This window comes from Sus scrofa, chromosome 1 (genome assembly GCF_000003025.6).
Source record: "Sus scrofa isolate TJ Tabasco breed Duroc chromosome 1, Sscrofa11.1, whole genome shotgun sequence".
NCBI lineage: Eukaryota > Metazoa > Chordata > Mammalia > Artiodactyla > Suidae > Sus > Sus scrofa.
The window spans coordinates 241,909,701-241,930,005 of record NC_010443.5 but is presented as its reverse complement, the minus strand read 5'-3'; the positions used below and the strand labels follow the sequence as shown (position 1 = coordinate 241,930,005).

At 35.9% G+C, this 20,305-nt stretch overlaps 1 protein-coding gene across 12 annotated transcripts in view; it reads right to left on the bottom strand.

Moving 5' to 3' along the window:
• INVS (inversin) overlaps window positions 1–20,305 on the bottom strand; it is a 160,609-nt gene that overhangs the window by 128,288 nt on the left and 12,016 nt on the right. For 7 of the 12 annotated variants that reach the window (XR_002336995.1, XM_021066620.1, XM_021066606.1 and 4 more), the window contains exon 3: window positions 11,072–11,238. Coding sequence is in view for 6 of the 12 variants with exons in the window: in XM_021066620.1 (XP_020922279.1) it covers window positions 11,072–11,238 (167 nt within the window). In the remaining 6 variants the exon portion in view is untranslated. Of the gene's footprint in view, window positions 1–11,071; window positions 11,239–13,707; window positions 13,792–20,305 lie in introns of those variants that run through there. The other 5 variants (XM_021066607.1, XM_021066648.1, XM_021066627.1 and 2 more) reach the window with 4 other exon arrangements.

The window sequence follows — 20,305 nt, the reverse complement described above, 5'->3', positions numbered from 1 at the left end:
CTTATGGAGCATACAGTTGGCTCCCCTGGCAACAGTCCCCATCCTTAGGCTACCCAGGGGCTTTCTAAAAGTCACCTTATTAACATAGCAAAAGACGCCTTTATCACTCTCACCATTTAGAAAATACCAAGGGTTGGAGTTCCCTTGTGGCACAACAGGTTAAGAATCTGGCATTGTCACTGCAGCGGCTCTGATTGCTGCTGTGGCATGGGTTCAACCCCTGGCCTGGGAACTTCCACATGCCATGAGAATGGCCAAAAAGAAAAAAAGAAAATACCAAGGGTTTTAGGAGCTCTGTGCCAAGAACAAGACAAAACCAAATATATATTTCTTTTTATAAATCACAATATCACAAGTCCTATGTCCATTCTAGCCAAATACACAAGGCAATGAATCAAGGAGCAGAAGAAGTCCAACAAAAGTGACTCTATCCAGTTGAATACATCACTTTTTATTTTTACCAGTGTATGCTTTAGATTGCTAGGAGCAGAAATGTTGGGTTAAAGGTAAATGCATTTTCTTGTTAATTTTGCTGGATACTGTTTAGTTTTCCTCCATAGGGATTGCACTATTTTTCATTCCCTCTAGCAACAGTTTTGCTATCAGAGTACACTATAAAACTTTTTGACTTTTGCCAATGTGACATACGAAAAATGTTACTGTAATTTTAACCTGCATTTCTCTTAATGATATTGAACATATGCTCCCATATTTAAGGGTCACCTGCATTTCCTTTTCTGTGAACTATCTATTCATATCTCTTGCTTATTTTTTATAGAGTGATGGGCCTTTTCTTCTCTATTTTATACATTAGGGATATTAACCCTATTATGTTATGTTAGTTATGTTAATAACATAACTTGCAAATATTGTTTCCCAGAGCTTGTCTTCTTTCTTTTTCTTTGCTTACGATGTTTTCTGGAAAAAAAGCCTTTTCTACTTCTATGTAGACATGTTTATTAATCTTTTTCCTATCACTTCTTTATTTTTGGTTCACAGGTAAGTTTTCCCTATCCCCAGATTATGCACTATAAACTCTGATGGTACATTTAACATTTTATAGTATGTATACACATTACCATTTAATTATAATTTTTATTTTTACTTTTTTGCTTTTTAGGGCCACACCCTCAGCATAAGGTTCCCAGGCCAGGGGTCTAATCAGAGCTACAGCTGCCAGCCTACACCACAGCCATGGCAACGCCAGGTCTGAACCGCATCTGTGACCTATGCCACAGCTCACAGTAACGCCAGATCCTTAACCCACTGAGCGAGGCCAGGGATTGAACCTGCAACCTCATGGTTCCTAGTCGGATTCGTTTTCTGATGCACCACGATGGGAACTCCAAAGGTTTTTTTTATTTTTATTTTTTTTGCTCCATTTAATTAAATAACAATTTAAAGTATACACCTGGTACACAATTTAAAGTATACACGTGGTGCATATGTAGACATAGAAACAGACACAGATTTTTCTAGTTTACAATCATAAACTGAAATGACCAAACAATTACATACCTGGTTAGAAGTTTAAGTCATTACTTCAAAGTACAGTTGGATATTTTACCTCAAATCCCTATTAAACTGTTTGCAAAGACTCAGTCTGATGAATGACAAAGAGACAGAAAAGATTTTAATAAATTTGAAAGAATACCAACCATGTCTTCTGAAATCCAAGATGGAGATGCCCTGAGTATACTCAATAAATTTCCTTAAAATGAATAGTTTTATTGGTGAAGTGTTAACTTTATGATGATGCAGAATCTGAGATACTTTAAATATTTAGACAGAGGTCGATTTTAAATACTTCAAGATATATAGTGCAATGCCTGATAAATATTAAATACAAAACTTTATTTGTTGAACAAATGAAGGAATGAATTACACACTCATCAGAATCGGAAGGACTCTGATCGACTATATAAAATTTTTCAAGAGGCCTGGTTACCACTGATGACATAGAATAAAATAATCTTTTAAACTGGTGAAGTTAATTTTAGTAATAGTGTTCTAATGATTAAGCTCTCCTGCAGGCAGGATCTATTTTGATATCAAAGATTAGGATGAAAATTTTGGTGACTCATGTGTGGGAGATATGACAACTATACTGGATGACAGAATCAGGAATCAAGAGGACCTTCACAGGTTGCATGACAAACCCAATTCAACCCACCAAGCATTAACCGAGAATTTGTTAAGCACTAGGCGCTGGAAATAAAAAGATGATAATGGTGCTCTTCCTGATATTAAGATGCTCATTGTCTATCGGGAAAACAAATGTGTAAACAAATAAATATCTTTAGGTGTGACAAGTGGCATGACAGTAGCTGAGTACACAGGTACTGGAGGAACAGAAGAAGGAATAGTAAACTCTACGTAAGTCAGCCTGGGAGCTTCAAAGAAATGATTAATAAAATGCTATACTTGAGCCCAAAACCACAACAACATGAATAGAGAATTAATTTATGCAGTAGTAAGTATGAGTAGATTTTGTTTGAAAAAGCTTCAACATGAATCAACTCTATTTGGTTGCCAAAACACCAAAAATGAAAGTCATGTTGTACTCTGTGCTCATCAGAGTGACATTGTATTCTGTGTGTCTTATTTTCAGGAGAACTGGGGCAATTGTGTGCATATATGGTGAAAGGGATCAGAATGGAACAGAAATGTGAAAACAGATTTTATGAAGAAGGACTGAAGAAAAAGATAATAGTAAACCGGAGAAAAATTTCTTCACTTGACCATAATGATTATTTTCTATTAAGACACATGTCATATCATGTCACTCTTCTCCTCAAAACCCTCCACTGCCTCTTTCATCTCATTCATAGTAAAGATACTCCTGACAATGGCCAAAAGGCCCTAGTGGATCTGACCCCATTTCTTCTCTGTCCTTATTACCTACTGGTCTCCCCTTGCTCACTCATTGTAACCAGACTTGCTTCCTTGTTATTCCTCAAACATTCCAGGCATGTTCCCATTTTAAGGCCTTTTTTTTTTTTTTTTTTTTTTTTTTTTTTTCTGACTGGAATGAAAGAAAGTTTCTTCAGCCTAGAATTGAAGAAAGTTCTTTCCTCAGCCTTTCACATGATTAACTTCCTCACCTTTTTCAGTCTTACTTCAAATGTTACCATCTCAATGAAGACTATTTTGACTGACTGACTTAAAATTATAATTTGCTCCCCAGTCGCCTCTGCCCTGGCTTTTCTGATCCCCTTTACTTCGGTGTTTTGGTTGTATTTCTATTATTATATTAGTAAATGACTATCTGGGCTTTGTAAAAGCTTAAGAGTCAAAGGAGGTATAAGGAGTCCTATGATTGGTTACAGGAAAAGTGTGCCCAGGGGCTGACAATATTTATACTATGGGAATACAAAGTCCCCTGATTCTTCTCACTCAATTCTGCACAGTAAAATATCAATAGGAAAAAAAAAACAAGAGGAAATTATTTGAACAAATATGATTCTATGACATAAGAAGGTAATTAGCAACTTAATGCTTAAATTTTCTTTGGAATTGATGTTATATACAAAATTAATTTTTAGAGCTTTAAATGAAAGTAAATGGATCTGAAGTTCCTTTTTATCAGCTGTAAAAATATTCACTGGCCCTGTGCCCAGAGTTTAAAAGAAATCAGCGTGAGTCTAATGAAAAACAAGCTGTAGGTCTCAGGGAAATTCAATATATACTCTTTCTTTTCCTTTTAGTTTTTGATTGGTTTCCATGGGAATCTAGGCTTGTAGGGGATCTCTAATCTATTCATGGAAAGCAGATGCTTGAATTTTCATGACTTAGTAAAAGTAGGGGTGAGGGAAGAGATAAAGATGATTAGAAAATGAATATGGCTATAGGAAACATGATCATACTCAAAACAAAATTCTGCAAGCCACATAGATTTAAAAATACAAACTGCGGGAGTTTCCGTCGTGGCTCAGTGGTTAATGAATCCGACTAGGAACCATGAGGTTTCGGGTTCGGTCCCTGCCCGTGCTCAGTGGGTTAACGATCCAGCGTTGCCGTGAGCTGTGGTGTAGGTTGCAGACCCGATGTGTATCTGGCGTTGCTGTGGCTGTGGTGTAGGCCAGCAGTTACAGCTCCTATTCGACTCCTACCCTGGGAAGCACCATAAGCCACCGGTGCGGCCCTAAAAATACAAAAAAAAAAAAAAAAAAAAAGAACTCCATCTAACTATATCTCAGTTTACTTCTGTAGAAAATAGTTAAGGAGTTCCCATAGTGGAACAGTGGTTAACAAATCCAACTAGGAACCATGAGGTTGCGGGTGCGATCCCTGGCCTTGCTCAATGGGTTAAAGATCCGGCGTTGCCATGAGCTGTGGTGTAGCTCACCAATGTGGCTTGGATCCTGCATTGCTGTGGCGGTGGTGTAGGTTGGCAGTTACAGCTCCAACCCCTAGCCTGGGAACCTCCATATGCCATGGGTGCAGCCCTAAAAAGCCAAAAACAAAACAAAACAAAACAAAAATTCAGCAAGCATTCAGACATATGCAAAGACAAAGAGAATGAATAATTTATCAAGAGAAGAGAACTGAAAGGAGAATTGACTCCATTTCCTCATCCAATGCCTAACTGGACTAGAAGATCCTAAAGGACCATCTCTAATGTCTACTGATTCCTAAAGGCTAATTTGATATTTACACCTGTACTGCTAATAGAAATAACACTGATACTCTGCATTTCAGCAGAGTGTATTTCTCCACCAAGCAAAATGCTTTATATCTCAAAATTTATCATTTCTCTATGACAGACAGGGAGCGGTATTATCCCTTTTATTTTATTTTTTTCCATTTTATAATAAAGAAATTGAGGCATACAAAAGTTATATTTGTTGAGAAATTTATCTCACAGAGTGTTGTGAAATCCTACCTACAAAATAAATACAAGTGTTGGGGTAAATAATGAACAGGAATAAATAGTATATAATTCACTTATATATTTATTATATGTAAGTATATTTTTATTATATTATTTATATATTTATAATTTATATATTAAATACATTTATATGTATTTAATATATAATATAAGTATATTTTTATTATATTATTTATATATTTATAATTTATATATTAAATACATTTAATATATAAATAAATTTATATATTAAATGTATTTAATATAGAAATTTATTTATTTATTTATTTATTTATTTTTAGGGCTGTACTTGCAGCATATAGACGTTCCTGAGCTAGAGGTCGAATCAGAGCTGGAGCTGCTGGCCTACGATACAGCCACAACAACGGCAGATTTGAGCGTCACCTGTGACCTATGCTGCAGCTTGCTGGAGCAAGCAAGCTGGATCCTCAACCCACTGACTGAGGCCAGGGATGGAACCAGCATCCTCATGAATACTAGTCAGGTTCTTAACCCACTAAGCCACAACAGGAACTCCAATAATATATAACTTAAACTTCAACAGTTTTGAAGTCTATACCATTCATGATAAATTTACCTGATGTTCACTTTTAGTGACTAATTGATTCATTCTTTCATTTATGTATTCATTAGACAAACATTAACTGAGTCTTTATTAAATGGCAGGAGCTGTGTTGAGACTGGAACTATAAAATCAAATAAGACATGACCTCTGCCTTCAAACAGCATCAGAGGGGGTGAAATACAGATAAGTGAAATCTATGGTTAATTGCTAGGTAAGGCATTATGGCAGATGTATATGTACTGAGGGGGACTACAGGAATACAGAGTTCAAGGGGACTTGTGAGGGATTGTCTGGTGTGTATGCGTACAAGTGTGAATGTGTGTAAGATAAGGAAATCAAAGACTGTCAGCTGGTATTAAGTTTTCCAGAAAAATTTCAGAGGTATTCTACTCATCTTTACTTTTTGTAAATCACTCACACGCAAACAACATATTTTTGAAACAGAAGATTAATATTTAGTTTTCACAGATGACTTAGGAATTCTCTTTGTGAATCAAAAAAACAAAAAACAGCCCAACCACAACCTGAAACTTCTTTAATTTCTACATTTAACTTGATATAATTTTTCAAAGTGGGTAGTCTTGATCTTCCTGAAGCCAAATTAATAACCTCCTGGAAGACTGAAAATGCATAATACTAACATTTAGTGAGATTGCTAAAGCTTTTTTTAAAAACCATATCAAAAAATAAATGCATCTGTGAAAGTCAGAGAAACAGTAGCTGCCCTGGAGCAAAACATTTCTAACAATTACATATCTTTTGTGAGAAACCCAGAAAAGGAATGACTGATTGCTTTCTTGGATTAAACTGAGGGTACAAAATGAAAAACAAATTAGGTACAAATTAGGTACAGATGTTCAGTATATTGAGATTAATTTTACTCTCATGGGTGCCATTTCCTTAGCTGCTTGGACTATTAGCAATTTGTTTTCCAGAAAGGTGAATGTGTCAAAATAACTAAGCCAATCAGCGCAGTTCAATAACTTTTCCCATATATGTATTTGGAAACTGGATAAATGTTTTTAATAAACAAAATGTCTAGCACTTGTATTAATAATGAATTTCCATATAAGTAACATAAAATGTATTCATTCATTCAACCAAGACATTATCAGACACTGTCTTAGTTTCTGAGGCATGCAAAAATAAATAAAACAAAGTTCTTGCCGGGAGCTCCAATCCAGTGGGAAAGAGGCAAGAAAGCAATAATTACAATACATATGAGATAATGGGGCTCTAATAGAGACATGAACAAAATGCTATGTGAACATGAGTTTTTCCTGCTAATCAACCTAAGATACCATAATATAGTTCACTATCACAAAAAAAATCAAAAACATAATAAATAACATATAAGAATGGTTGCTCTTTGGGTCAGTAATAATAACAATGACTATTTACATGTTGTGGCAGTTGATATTTTATAAAATACTTAGGTATATTAATATCATGCATTGGTATATGTACCTACGGCAGATAGGCCAATTTATTACTTAATACCTTTATCCATAATCTTTGTAAGCAACTTAAGAGTAAGAATCACGTCTTTCATCTTTGTATTGCAAGGCCTAGCACAGTACCTGTTACACAGTAAGAGTTTCAATATATGTCGAATAAATGCATGCACCTACATATATACATTGATGTTAAACAGCATACATCTGAGTTCACAGAAAATATAGATAAGTGCAATAGACAATATTTGCAAAGAATATTTGATATCCAATATATCAGATAGGGATAAATACTGACAGTACTTATTTATAGCAGACGTGATTCATTTTTTAAATATTCTCTCTAAGTATGTAATCATGATACACAGTAGACACTTGGCAACTACCTATTTAATGAACAGTTCTACCTCCACAATATCTCTTGGATCCAACTTTTCCTCTTTATTGACCTGAACTATAATAGCTTTCTATATCTCCATTCTCATCTTCTTCCAAAGTAGCTTTCGTTGCCATATTAGTCCCTCTAAGATAATTTGTTTGCATAACTTCGATTCTCAAATGTCCTAAGTAGCTCCCTAGTATTCAGGACGCTTCATTAAAAAAATATAATTAGGAGTTCCTGTCGTGGCGCAGTGGTTAACGAATCCGACTAGGAACCATGAGGTTGCGGGTTCGGTCCCTGCCCTTGCTCAGTGGGTTAACGATCTGGCGTTGCCGTGAGCTGTGGTGTAGGTTGCAGACGCGGCTCGGATCCTGCGTTGCTGTGGCTCTGGCGTAGGCCTGTGGCTACAGCTCCGATTAGACCCCTAGCCTGGGAACCTCCATATGCCGCGGGAACGGCCCAAGAAATAGCAACAACAACAACAACAACAATAACAACAACAACAAAAAAGACAAAAAAAAATATAATTAAAAAAAGCATAAGAAGTACATAGTACAGAAGTCTGGAACTGGCACACAGCAGATACTAAATGACTAAAAATTAATGAGCTGGGTTGTCCTGGGAAAATTAGTCATTCACATGTTTTAAAATGAGAATGGATCTCTACAGAAAAACCAATTTGTTGTATTAAGACTTAAGTAGAAAAGGAGATATAGGATAATTTTAAAACAATCTCTGCTTATCTCTGTTTAGTCTCCCAGCTTTTGTTTACTGCTAGGTTTCTTAGAGGCTCACTCTACCCAAGCAGAGTTTAGGCATCTGCTAATGAATTGCAAGGATTTTTTACTCAGATTTTTTGGGTTCCTTCTCTGAGGAGGAGTCTGCTCTTCAAGTTCCAGCCACTACTAACACTATTCTACCTGGGTTTCTCTAGCTTACTAAGACTACTGCTTCCTGCTAGGGTTGTATTCTTTTGCATTCCAATTTGGAAAATGCCTTAAAGGAAAAAGCCAAGATGTATGTGGAGCTAATTTCACATGCTTCCCTTCTCTGAACAATCCTGCTTATGCTGATTATTCCCAATGCTTTGAAATATTTTGTTCAGATGTTCCCACTGTGGCACAGCAGTAAGGGATCCGACTAGTACCCATAAGGATGCGAGTTCGATCCCTGGCATCCCTCAAAGGGTTAAGGATCTGACGTTGCCGTTACCTGTGGTGTAGTTTGCAGATATGGCTCAAATCTAGCGTTGCTGTGGCTGTGGTGTAGGCCAGCAGCTGCAACTCCATTGGACCCTAGCCTGGTAACTTCCATATGCCACAGGTAAGGCCCTAAAAAGCAAAAACAAACAATATATTTTGTTCCATTTTCAGATGTTTTTGGCAGGTGAATTGTTCTAAAATACACAGGGAGAACTTAGGCTTAGTCATGTAAATCTCTGGTTTGTTTTTCCTTTTTGTAATTTCTTTTATATCTTTAAACATTCCATTAATGGTTATTTTATATTGTGTTTCTAATGATGGCAATATCTGATTTTTTGATAGAAATCTGTTTATTATTTCTGTTGACTCTCATTCACTGTAGATTCCTCCCTCATGTGTTTGGTGATCTTTCATTGTGGGATAATGTTTAGTCTGTTTTAATATGGAGGAGTCATGGAGGTTTAAAGGAAGATACTTTCCCTAAAGAGCATTTGTATTACGTCTGATTAGAAGCTGCAAATCCGAGGCATATCATCTCCAACTATTCTTTGAAAATGATGTCTAGATCTTCCGCCATCTTATTCCCACCTTAACTGTACTATCTTTGATTTCTTAATAATGATACTTTCGCACAAAGCACAAAACCAAACACAGTACCCACATTTGATTGGGACAGAGCAGAGTATTAAAGAATGATTACCACCCTCATTCTGGAAATTCTGCTAGTGCTAGTATAGCTTAAAGATACATTATAACTTTTGGCAAACATGCAAAAACAAACAGCAACACAGAGATGGGAGAAAGGCATAATAATCAGATAGTTGAAAGAACATGAAACTTGTTATTTATGAAATCAGCTATATAAATTGTGATGTATAAATCACGAAATCAGCTATATAAACTGTGTCGTGTAAATCACCATTCTAATTATTCTTTGACACTGTAGGAAAAAAAAATTACTACTTAAAAAAATAAAGGAGAAACAAAAAGCAAATGGAAACAATGCCCTGCATCTCACAGAGAGACTTAACAGCTAACATGTCTGGTTGTGCACTCCTCTTTTCTCCATCTTTTTCATATTATACCTACAAAAAAGTCATACTGTTGCATCAACAACTTAAACTCTCTTTTTTTTCTCTCATGATCCACTTGATGTAAGCTGGTTTCCTCCAACTTACATTTCTGAAGTTGAATTTTAAATCTAAATTACAATGAAGAAAATCGTAGAGTATCAAATTCCTACTATTGGGGCTATTCCAATCTGAAATGTTTACTTTTTTATGGTAGCAAGTTAAATAGAGTTACCCTTCCTGAGTGAATAATTTTAACAGCTGACAGGCCTGGGTGAAAGGTTATAAATATCTGAGCAGCAGTTAAAACTGAGATTGAAAATGAGGGAGATTTTTAAAAAATTATTATAATGAAAAGCAAATTTAAGAGCAGTAACATTGGAAATAACCTGACAGACCTAACTGATAAAAGCATTTAACTAGCATATTCTGTAGTATATCTTAATGTCAGTCTCTTTTTATGCTTTCAACTAATGAAAAGGTATTTTCCTAACCCCTCAATTAATCAGCTATATCTGGTTCATATTTTTTTAATGGGAAATAACACTAATAGTTTCTGCTAGAGCTAACTAATTTTCATTGCTTTTTATTCCAAAAACACATAAGTCTAAAATAACAAAAAGAAAAATATTAGGCACTGGAAATATATTTTATAGACCAAAATTTTATGGTGAGAAAATCATTTTCAGGTAAATAAGTCTTCAAATAAATTTAGAAGCTTCCCATTTTGTTTTTTGATATGTTTAATCCTAAAATACTGAGCTCTTCACAATGCTTTTAAAAACTTGAAATTATTTATACTAGCAATATAGCTTTAGATCTTAAAAATTTGAAAAAACATTTCAGAAAATAATTTTATGCTCCTTAATGCCATATATTTTATAAGAGACTACAGTTTTTTATTTTATGAGTAACACTCATTAAAGAAAAAATTTTAAACAATGGAAAGTACTAAAATTCATATATATTCCAATATATATCCCAACATTTTTTTTTATAATTTTTTTATTTTCCCACTGTGCAGCAAGGGGGTCAGGTTATCCTTACATGTATACATTACAATTACATTTTTTCCCCCACCCTTTGTTCTGTTGCAACATGAGTATCTAGACAAAGTTCTCAATATCCCAATATTTAAACCCAACCGCCATTGACATTTTGGTGTGTGGTGTTTTTTTTTTTTTGTCTTTGCCTTTTCCCATGCATAAACTGATTCATATTATAGTTTAGTCATATTACACATATATTTTTTATTTCTTTTTCCCAATTTAACCTTAGATCAGAGAATAAATTCCATTGCTTGAGGAACTTGGATAAGTGAAAGTAGCCCCTGATGGTTATCTGTGCTTACTCTCTGCAGTTTAAAGACTGTAGTTTTTTGAGAAAACATATGAAACAAAAAGTTATATTCCTGTGATTTGTCATACGTCCACTGCACAGTTCCACTAATCAACTAACAAATCTACACAAAAGCTTCATTCTTTATAGTAATTTTACTTCTCACCTTTTGAGCTGCAAGATGGAGGGCCGTTCTCTGGCTATGGTCAGTTTTATTAACATCTGCTCCTGCCTTCAGGAGAGTATCTGCACAGTCCAGTCTGTCAGCCAACACACAATACATAAGTGGTGTTCTCCCAAATTGATCTTCTTTGTCTTTAAGGGCTGAGTTGCCTATGAGTATAAAAACAAGTAATGATGTTTGTTATGATGTTTGTTAATTATTGTTGTTATTACTAATACAACTAGGAACTATATTTACTAGTTGTTTTTTATCAAGTAATGTGGTAAATGCATTAAATATATTATCATTTTTATTTATGCTATGAGATAGATACTTATCATCCTTATATAATAGGAAACTGAGACTCAGAAATTAGGTAACTTGTTCACATTACACTGAAAGTAGGTAGTGAGGTTAAAATTCAAACTTACTATTGACTTTAAAGGGTACATTCTTTACTATGTCATGCCAGATTAACATTTTGAGATATGTGGCTATTTTTTTTCTTCCCTTACTCCTTTTGTCAAACAATACTTATTAATGTAGACCATATACTAGGTCTCGTGGTATATTTTTGATAGCCCACTAAAATGAATCATGGCTGGCTTCCTGTTTTAGGCAATATGGAGCAAGTGCATACCACCCTGATCCTCCTGCTAATTAAAAAACAAAACACCTCCTGCAAAATAATGAAAGGTGGTGAAAAAAAGGTAGATTGGTAAGGGAAACATGAAACTCTAGGAACAACCCAGTAGTGAATTCCCTGAGTTGTTTTTTTGGTTGGTTTTGTTTTGTTAGTGTGTGTGCCTCCTATATACAGCCAGCCTGAGTGTTAAAGCAGCCCAGATATACCAATTGGCATACACACAAAATTTCCCAAGAAGCATGCTCTCTCCAGTCAAAATATCAGGAAGACAATAGCTTTGCTGGAGTTAACTCTTTTGACTATACCTCTACTCAAAGCACATACAACAAAACAAATCATACCTCTATTCCTCTCCACTAGATACTGTAGAAAGAAGCCCTATGAAGTATTGGGTCCTGAATTAGGCAAAGGAAAGCAACAAGGTGGTATCTTACTCTTCTCAACTAGAGAGTGGCTAAGGGTTACAGAGACGAGGAAGCTAGAGTAATTCTTTAAGTCAGTGAATAATGCCATGGATAACTCCGAGCAGCCTATGTGTGAATCCACCCAGAATCAAAATAGCAAAAGCTTTGAGAATTAAATTCTGGGTGGGATACTGCCTAGGTTTTAAATTGGTCTTGGTAGCAAAGAAGTGGGGCAGATCAGATAATAACTTGCAAGAGCTCTGAAAAATAACTTGACATTTGAACCTAAACAGACTGTAAGTCTACTAAAATAGATTTAAATAGGATCCAGAGTTTTAGAACATGACACAAAAAGGGCCAAGATATAATCCAAAATTACTAGCCAAACCAAAAGCAAGGAAAATATTAAATAAGACAATCAATAGGCAGCTACACTATGATGATACAGGTATCAGAATTATCTGATAAAGATTTTAAAGTAACTATCCTAAAAACGGATAGAACAAGCAACTGTGAACGCTTCTGAAACAAATGGAAAAATCCAGTCTCGGCAAAAAGAAAAAAATATGTTCACATAAAAACCTGCATGTGGATGTTTATAGAAGCTTCATTTATTACTGCCAAAAACTGGAAACATCTCAATTGTCCTTCAACTGGAGAATGACAAAAGAAACTGTAGTAATCCATACAATACTGCTCAGCAATAAAAAGGAATGCAGAACTGATCTACTCAATAACATGAAAAAAAAATCTCAAATGCATTATGCTAAGTGGAAGAATTCAGTCTCAAAGGGTGCATATTATATGATTCATTTACACGGCATTCTGGAAAAGGTAAAATCTACAGGGAGAGAAAACAGACCAATGGTATCTGGGGAGCTGAGATGTGGGGACGAATTGATGATAAAAGGATATGGGGGAATTTCGGGGTGTGATGGTACTATTCTATATATTGATTGTGGTAGTAATTACATGACCACATATATTTGTTAAAATTAAATAACTGTACACTGCCAAAAGTATAAAATTGACTGTATTTACTGTATTAAACTTCAAAAATTTTTTCTTAAAAAAAGAAACTGTGGCTGCTGAAAAAAATTTGCTACTTTTGTCACAGACAATGATCAGGTACTGGCTGAAGGTAATCATATATGAGTTGAACATGAGGGAAGCCAAGTTACTTTTAAGGTATTTGGGCATAAATTGCTAATGGGGGAAGAAAACTGACCAAATGATATATTTGCTTTGGGGAAATACAAGTAATAGGTGAAGAAAGAGAACATGTCACACTGGTGACTTGCTTTGTGCCTGAAACTAAGATGTTTTAGCGTTAAATATTTCAATATATATTTAAATCTTGGATACACTGGGGCCCAAAGCACTTTATATCTACACAGATAACTCACTTAGCTTTCCCTGTATGCTACTAATAAAGCAAGAAAGGTCACTGATTTTGGAATTTGAAAGAGCCTTAAAAAATACTTAGGTTGTGCATAGTAACTCCTGGAAGAGGCAGGTTTTTTTGTTTGTTTTTCCCCAGAATCTTGGTTTTGAAGATGGAAGCAAATTTTGCATTTGACTCAACATACCTGAAAATAGAAGCTCCTATGCACAAGTCTTCTGACTGGTAACACAGCGTTAAGTATTATTCTCTCTACAAAGACCTCCATTACCTAATACAGAAGATTCCAGACATTCTATTACTGTATTTATAGATAAGGACCCACTTAAACCCAAATTCATTCACAGGACTAATACACTTTAGAACATGTTCCTTTTACCATTTCAGCCCTTCTGGAATGAAAATGATACTTACAGAGAATATGCTACAGTAAACACTAGTCTCTAGCTGTCTTTCATGATTAAAGGGTACTCTCTACCAGCATCTTATTTGTTAGCGTGAAGCAAAGACAGTAGTACTTAGAATCAGCAGATGATGGTGATTCATATGTTTTTTATTTAATGATTTTTATTTTTTTCCATTATAGATGGTTTACAGTGTTCTGTCAATTTTCTATTGTACAGAAAGGTGACCCAGTCACACATACACATTTTCATTCTTTTTTCTCACATTATCATGCTCCATCATAAGTGACTACATATAGTGCCCAGTGCTATACAGCAGGATCTCATTGCTTATCCATTCCAAAGGCAATAGTTTGCATCTATTAACCCCAAATTCCCAGTCCATCCCACTCCCTCCCCCTCAGCAACCACAAGTCTGTTCTCCATGCCCATGATTTTCATTTCTGTGGAAAGGTTCATTTGTGCCATATATTAGATTCCGGATATATGATATCATATGGTGTTTATATTTCTCTTTCTGACTTATTTCACTTAGTATGAGAATCTCTAGTTCCATCCATGTTGCTGCAAATGGCATTATTTTGTTCTTTTTTATGGCTGAGTAGTATTCCATTGTGTATATATACCACATCTTCTTAATCCATTCATCTGCAGAAGGCCATTCAGTTTGCTTCCATATCTTGGCTATTGTGAATAGTGCTGCAATGAACATGCAGGTGCATGTGTCTTTTTCAAGGGAAAGTTTTGTCCAGATATATATGCCCAAAAGTGGTATTGCTGGGTCATATGGTAGTTCTATGTATAGTTTTCTAAGGTATTTCCATACGGTTTTGCAAAGTGGTTGTACCAGCTTACATTCCCACCAACAGTACAGGAGGGTTCCCTTTTCTCCACACCCCTTCCAGCATATTATTTGTGGATTTATTAATGATGGCCATTCTGACCAGTGTGAGGTGGTACCTCCTGGTAGTTTTGATTTGCATTTCTCTAATTATCAGTGATGTGGAGCATATTTTCATGTGCCATCTGTATATCTTCTTTGGAGAAATGTCTACTCGGGTCTTTTCCCATTTTGCCACTGGGTTGTGGCTTTTTTGCTATTGAGTTGTATAAGTTGTTTGTATATTTTAGAGATTAAGCCCTTGTCCGTTGCATCATTTGAAACTATTTTCTCCCATTCTGTATGTTGTCTTTTTGTTTTGTTTTGTTTTTTATGGTTTCCTTTGCTGTGCAAAGCTTGTCAGTTTGGTTAGGTCCCATTGGTTTATTTTTGCTTTTATTTCTTATAAAAAAATAAGAGACTGCCTTGGGAGACTGACCTGAGAAAACATTTGTAAGGTTGATGTCAGAGAATGTTTTGCCTATGTTCTCTAGGGGTTTGACGGTGTCTTGTCTTACATTTAAGTTGTTAAGCCATTTTGAGTTTATTTTTGTGCATGGCGTGAGGGCGTTTTCCAGTTTCATTGATTTACATGCGGCTGTCCAGGTTTCCCAGCAATACTCGCTGAAAAGACTGTCTTTTTCCCATTTTATATTCTTTCCTCCTTTGTCAAAGATTAATTGACCATAGGTGTCTGGGTTTATTTCTGGGTTCTCTACTCTGTTCCATTGGTCTGTATCTCTGTTTTGGTCCCAGTATCACACCATCCATCTTTATTCCTGTGGCTTTGTAATATTGCCTGAAGTCTGGGAGAGTTATGCCTCTTGCTTGGTTTTTGTTCCTCAGGATTGCTTTGGCAATTCTGGGTCTTTTGTAGTTCCATATAAATTTTTGGATTGTTTGTTCTAGTTCTGTGAAAATTGTCATGGGTATTTGATAGGGATTGCATTGAATCTGTAGATTGCTTTGGGTAGTATGGCCATTTATACAATATTAATTTTTCCAACACAGGAACATGAAATATCTATTTCTTTGAATCCTCTTTAATTTCCTTAATGTTTTATAGTTCTGAGCATATTAAGTCTTTTACCTCCTTGGTCAGGTTTATTCCCAGGTATTTGATTTTTGGGGGTGCAATTTTAAAAGGTATTGTATTTTGTCTTCTTTTTCCAATATTTCATTCATATACAGAAATGTGACTGATTTCTGAATGTTAATCTTATATCCTGCTACTTTGCTGAATTTGTTGATCAGTTCAAGTAGTTTTTGGGTTGAGCGCTTAGGGTTTTTTATACATAGTATCATGTCATCTACATATAGTGACAATTTTACATCTTCTCTTCCAATTTGGATGCTTTTTATTTCCTTTGTTTGTCTGACTGCTGTGGCTAGTACTTCCAATACTATATTGAATAAAAGTGGTGAGAGTGGGCATCCTTGTCTTGTTCCAGATTTTAGTGGGAGGGCTTTCAGCTTTTCTCCATTGAGTATTATATTTGCTGTGGGTTTGTTGTAAATGGCTTTTATTATGTTAAGGTATGTTCCCTCTATACCCACTTTGGTAAGAGCTTTTATCATGAATGGATGTTGGACAGTGATTCATATTATAATTTCTCTCGAATAGTGAGATTCTTCTTTGGAAGCTTTAGTATGGAAGAGGATTTAAGAACTGTGGTCACAAGAACAAACATGGGAAATGAAGGCACTCCTCATACCCTGGGCTAATCCTAACCGATTAGGTTTCTTAGGGCCAAAGTGAAGTCAGAACCATGGGGTTAATAGGTCACTCTATCTCCTAGAACACCAGTTGCTCTGCTCTGACCAAGTTGGCTGTAAGATACAGGGAAACTTTAAGTCTTCTCCTCAATCTCTGATATATTTTGTTGTATAACTGGTATTTATACTTTCCAACAGAGAAGATTTAATTAGGTTGTCAACACCATCCAATATGTCATGCCTATAAGGAAACTTTCTGCGTCTGAGGTAACTGAAATCTTGTATCCCCTAGTCATGATTAGAAAAAGCAGCATTTAGCCTCACCTGGATCCTAATTTCAGTTTCTTTAGGGGTGTAGTGGCTTTATGACTAGTTTCTGAGTAGTGAAGTTTCCATAAGGTTCTGAGCTTCCTGGGTAAATTGAGAAAGTCCTGTTCCTTTAGCTACCATACTCCTTTCATTTCCTCAGTTATAGCACTCAGCCAATACCTGTCCAGTCTACACAATAGCTTATTTTGATGATCAAATGAAATGACTTATTGTTTGGAAGTGTTTCATAACTGTAATATGTTTTACAAATGTAGGACTTCTGATGGAATCTAATATTTGCTGGATGGCAGTGCACTTAAATTTGCATTCCTATCAGGAATCCTAATATAGGATGCAGCTGGCTAATATGCTGTGTTGTTTTAATTATTCTGGCAACTGTGGAGATAGCCTCTAATCCACGACCAACTGGGGCTGGCATTCTGCATGTGCTCAGTCTGAACATAGCTCAGAAAGATGAGCTGGAACTATGATTGAAAAGCTGCTGCCCTACTGCATTGGGTTATTTTAAGGCTAAATGGAGCAGAACAGTCTCCGTATGGACTGGTATGTGCAGAAACCAGAGCTCCAACTCTAGCAGTTAGAGGAAATGACTGTCACTTATAGTGACAGTTGTGCCACTTTACACAATAGCTATGGCACCATACTGTCCAACACAAGTAAATTTAGCATTCTCTACTGATACCATTTGCTTGTTCTAAAACATTACCTTTGTGTAGCATCAAAGATGCATTTATCTGTTTTTACCTACTTCTTCACACCTTTCATCTTGTTACAATCTTGGGAAGGTGTCTGTGGTCATTTAAAAAATATCTGCTTATTGTTAGAGAGGCAACATGGGAACAATGGAAAGAAGACAAGATTCATAATCCAGTGATTTGGTTTGAGTCTCAACTTCGCAGTTATTAGTTATGCAACTAAACTGCTTAACTTCTGAGACTCAGTGTCCTAATATAAAATGAGAATAATAATAACATGAGACATATTATATTTTGAGGGCACTCAAATATTTCATAAAATATTTTTATATATTATAATTGTTAAGGTATCCTAAAATATCATTTAACACTCATTGCTATTTTATTTTTATTTTTTTATTATTCAAATGAATTTATCACATCTGTAGTTGTATAATAATCACAACAATCTGATTTCACAGGATTTCCATCCCACAGCCCAAACACATCGCCCCACCCCCCAAACTGTCTCCTTTGGAAATCATAGGTTTTTCAAAGTCTGTGAGTCAATATCTGTTCTGCAAAGAATTTCAGTCTGTCCTTTTTTCAGATTCCACATGTCAGTGAAAGCATTTGATGTTGGTGTCTCATTGTATGGCTGACTTCACTTAGCATGATAGTTTCTAGGTCCTGCCATGTTGCAAAAAATGCTGGTATTTCATTCTTTTTCATGGCTGAGTAATATTCCATTGTGTATATGTACCACCTCTTCTTGATCCACTCCTCTGTTGATGGACATTTAGGTTGTTTCCATGTTTTGGCTATTGTAATTAGTGCTACAATGAACAATGGAGTACATGTGTCTTTGCAAGTCATGGTTTTCTCTGGATAGATGCCCAAGAGTGGGATTGCTGGATCAAATGGTAGTTTTATGTTTAGTTTTCTGAGGAATCTCCATACTGCATTCCACAGTGGTTGTACCAATTTACAATCCCACCAACAGTGTACTAGTTCTCACTGCTATTTTAAAATGAACATAGTTGTTAGGTCTGCCAGTAGATCTTCCTATTTAATGTGTTAATAAAAAATGATTATACGTTATAGTGCTGCATAATAATTTAAAAATACTTTGATAACTGTATTTCTTTTATTTTTTATTACTCAATGAATTTATTACATTTATAGTTGTACAATGAACTTCTTTGCAGAACAGATACTGACTCAACAGACTTTGTCTTTTTTTTTTTTTTTTTTTTTGCTATTTCTTTGGGCCGCTCCCATGGCACATGGAGATTCCCAGGCTAGGGGTCGAATCAGAGCTGCAGCCACCGGCCTACGCCAGAGCCACAGCAATGCGGGATCCAAGCCGCGTCTGCAACCTACACCACAGCTCACGGCAACGCCAGATCGTTAACCCACTGAGCAAGGGCAGGGACCGAACCCACAACCTCATGGTTCCTAGTCGGATTCGTTAACCACTGCGCCACAACGGGAACTCCAGACTTTGAAAAATTTATGGTATCCAAAGGAGACAGTTTGGGGTGGGGGGGGTGCGCTGGGGTTGTGGGATGGAAATCCTATAAAATTGGATTATGATGATTATTGTACAAGTATAAATGTAAAATTCATTGAGTAATAAAAAATAAAAGAAATACAGTTATCCATTGTGTATATGTCCACATCTTCTTGATCCACTCCTCTGTTGATGGACATTGAAGTTGTTTCCATGTCTTGGCTATTGAAAAGAGTGCTGCAATGAACACTGGAGTACATGTGTCTTCTTGAGTCATAGTTTTATCTGGATAAATGCTCAGGAGTGGGATTGCTGGTTCAAATGGTGGTTCTATTTTTAGTTTTCTGAGGACTCCACATACTGTTTCCCACCGTGGTTGCATCAATTTATAATCCCACCAACAGTATACTAGGGTTTGTTTTCTTTCCACACCCTCTCCAGCACTTACTGTTTGTAGACTTTTTTGATGATGGCCATTCTGGCTGGTGTAAGGTGTACCTCATAGTGGTTTTGATTTGCACTTCTCTAATGATGAGTGATGTTGAACATCTTTTCATGTGTTTTGATAACTGTATTTCAATACAGCTGATTTAAAAAATTTCTTATTATGTTATGTTTAAGCTCTTACAAATACATGTCTGAGAAGGGGTCCATAAGCTTCACCAGGAGTTCCTATCATGGCGCAGCAGTAATGAATCCAACTAGGAACCATGAGGTTGGGGGTTCGATCCCTAGCCTCACTCAGTGGGTTAAGGCTCTGGCGTTGCCGTGAGCTGTGGTATAGGTTGCAGGTGTGGCTCAGATCCTGCGTTGCTATGGCTGTGACGTGGCATAGGCTGACAGGTGTAGCTCTGATCAGACCCCTAGCTAGGGAACCTCTATATATCACGGGTGCAGCCCTAAAAAGCAAAAACAAACAAACAAAAAACACATAAGCTTCACCAGATTGCCAATAAGGCTCACAGCATGAAAAAAGTTCAGAAAAGTTCAAAGTACATAACCATTAAAATTTCATCAGCCAAGGTTAGAAATACCTACCCATACCACAAGGCCCGACAGTTTAGTAGTTAAAAGCATGGGCTTTAGAATCAGTCTTGCAGGCTTCAATCGGTTTTCTCCCTTATTAGACAAGTTACTTAATTTCTCTATATCTCAGTTTCCTTATCTATGAAACAGGGAAATAAGAATACCTAAAACTCTTTATGGCATCTTACTACTAATGAGTTATAAAATACTTAATGCAGTTCTTGTATAACATAACTTCATGT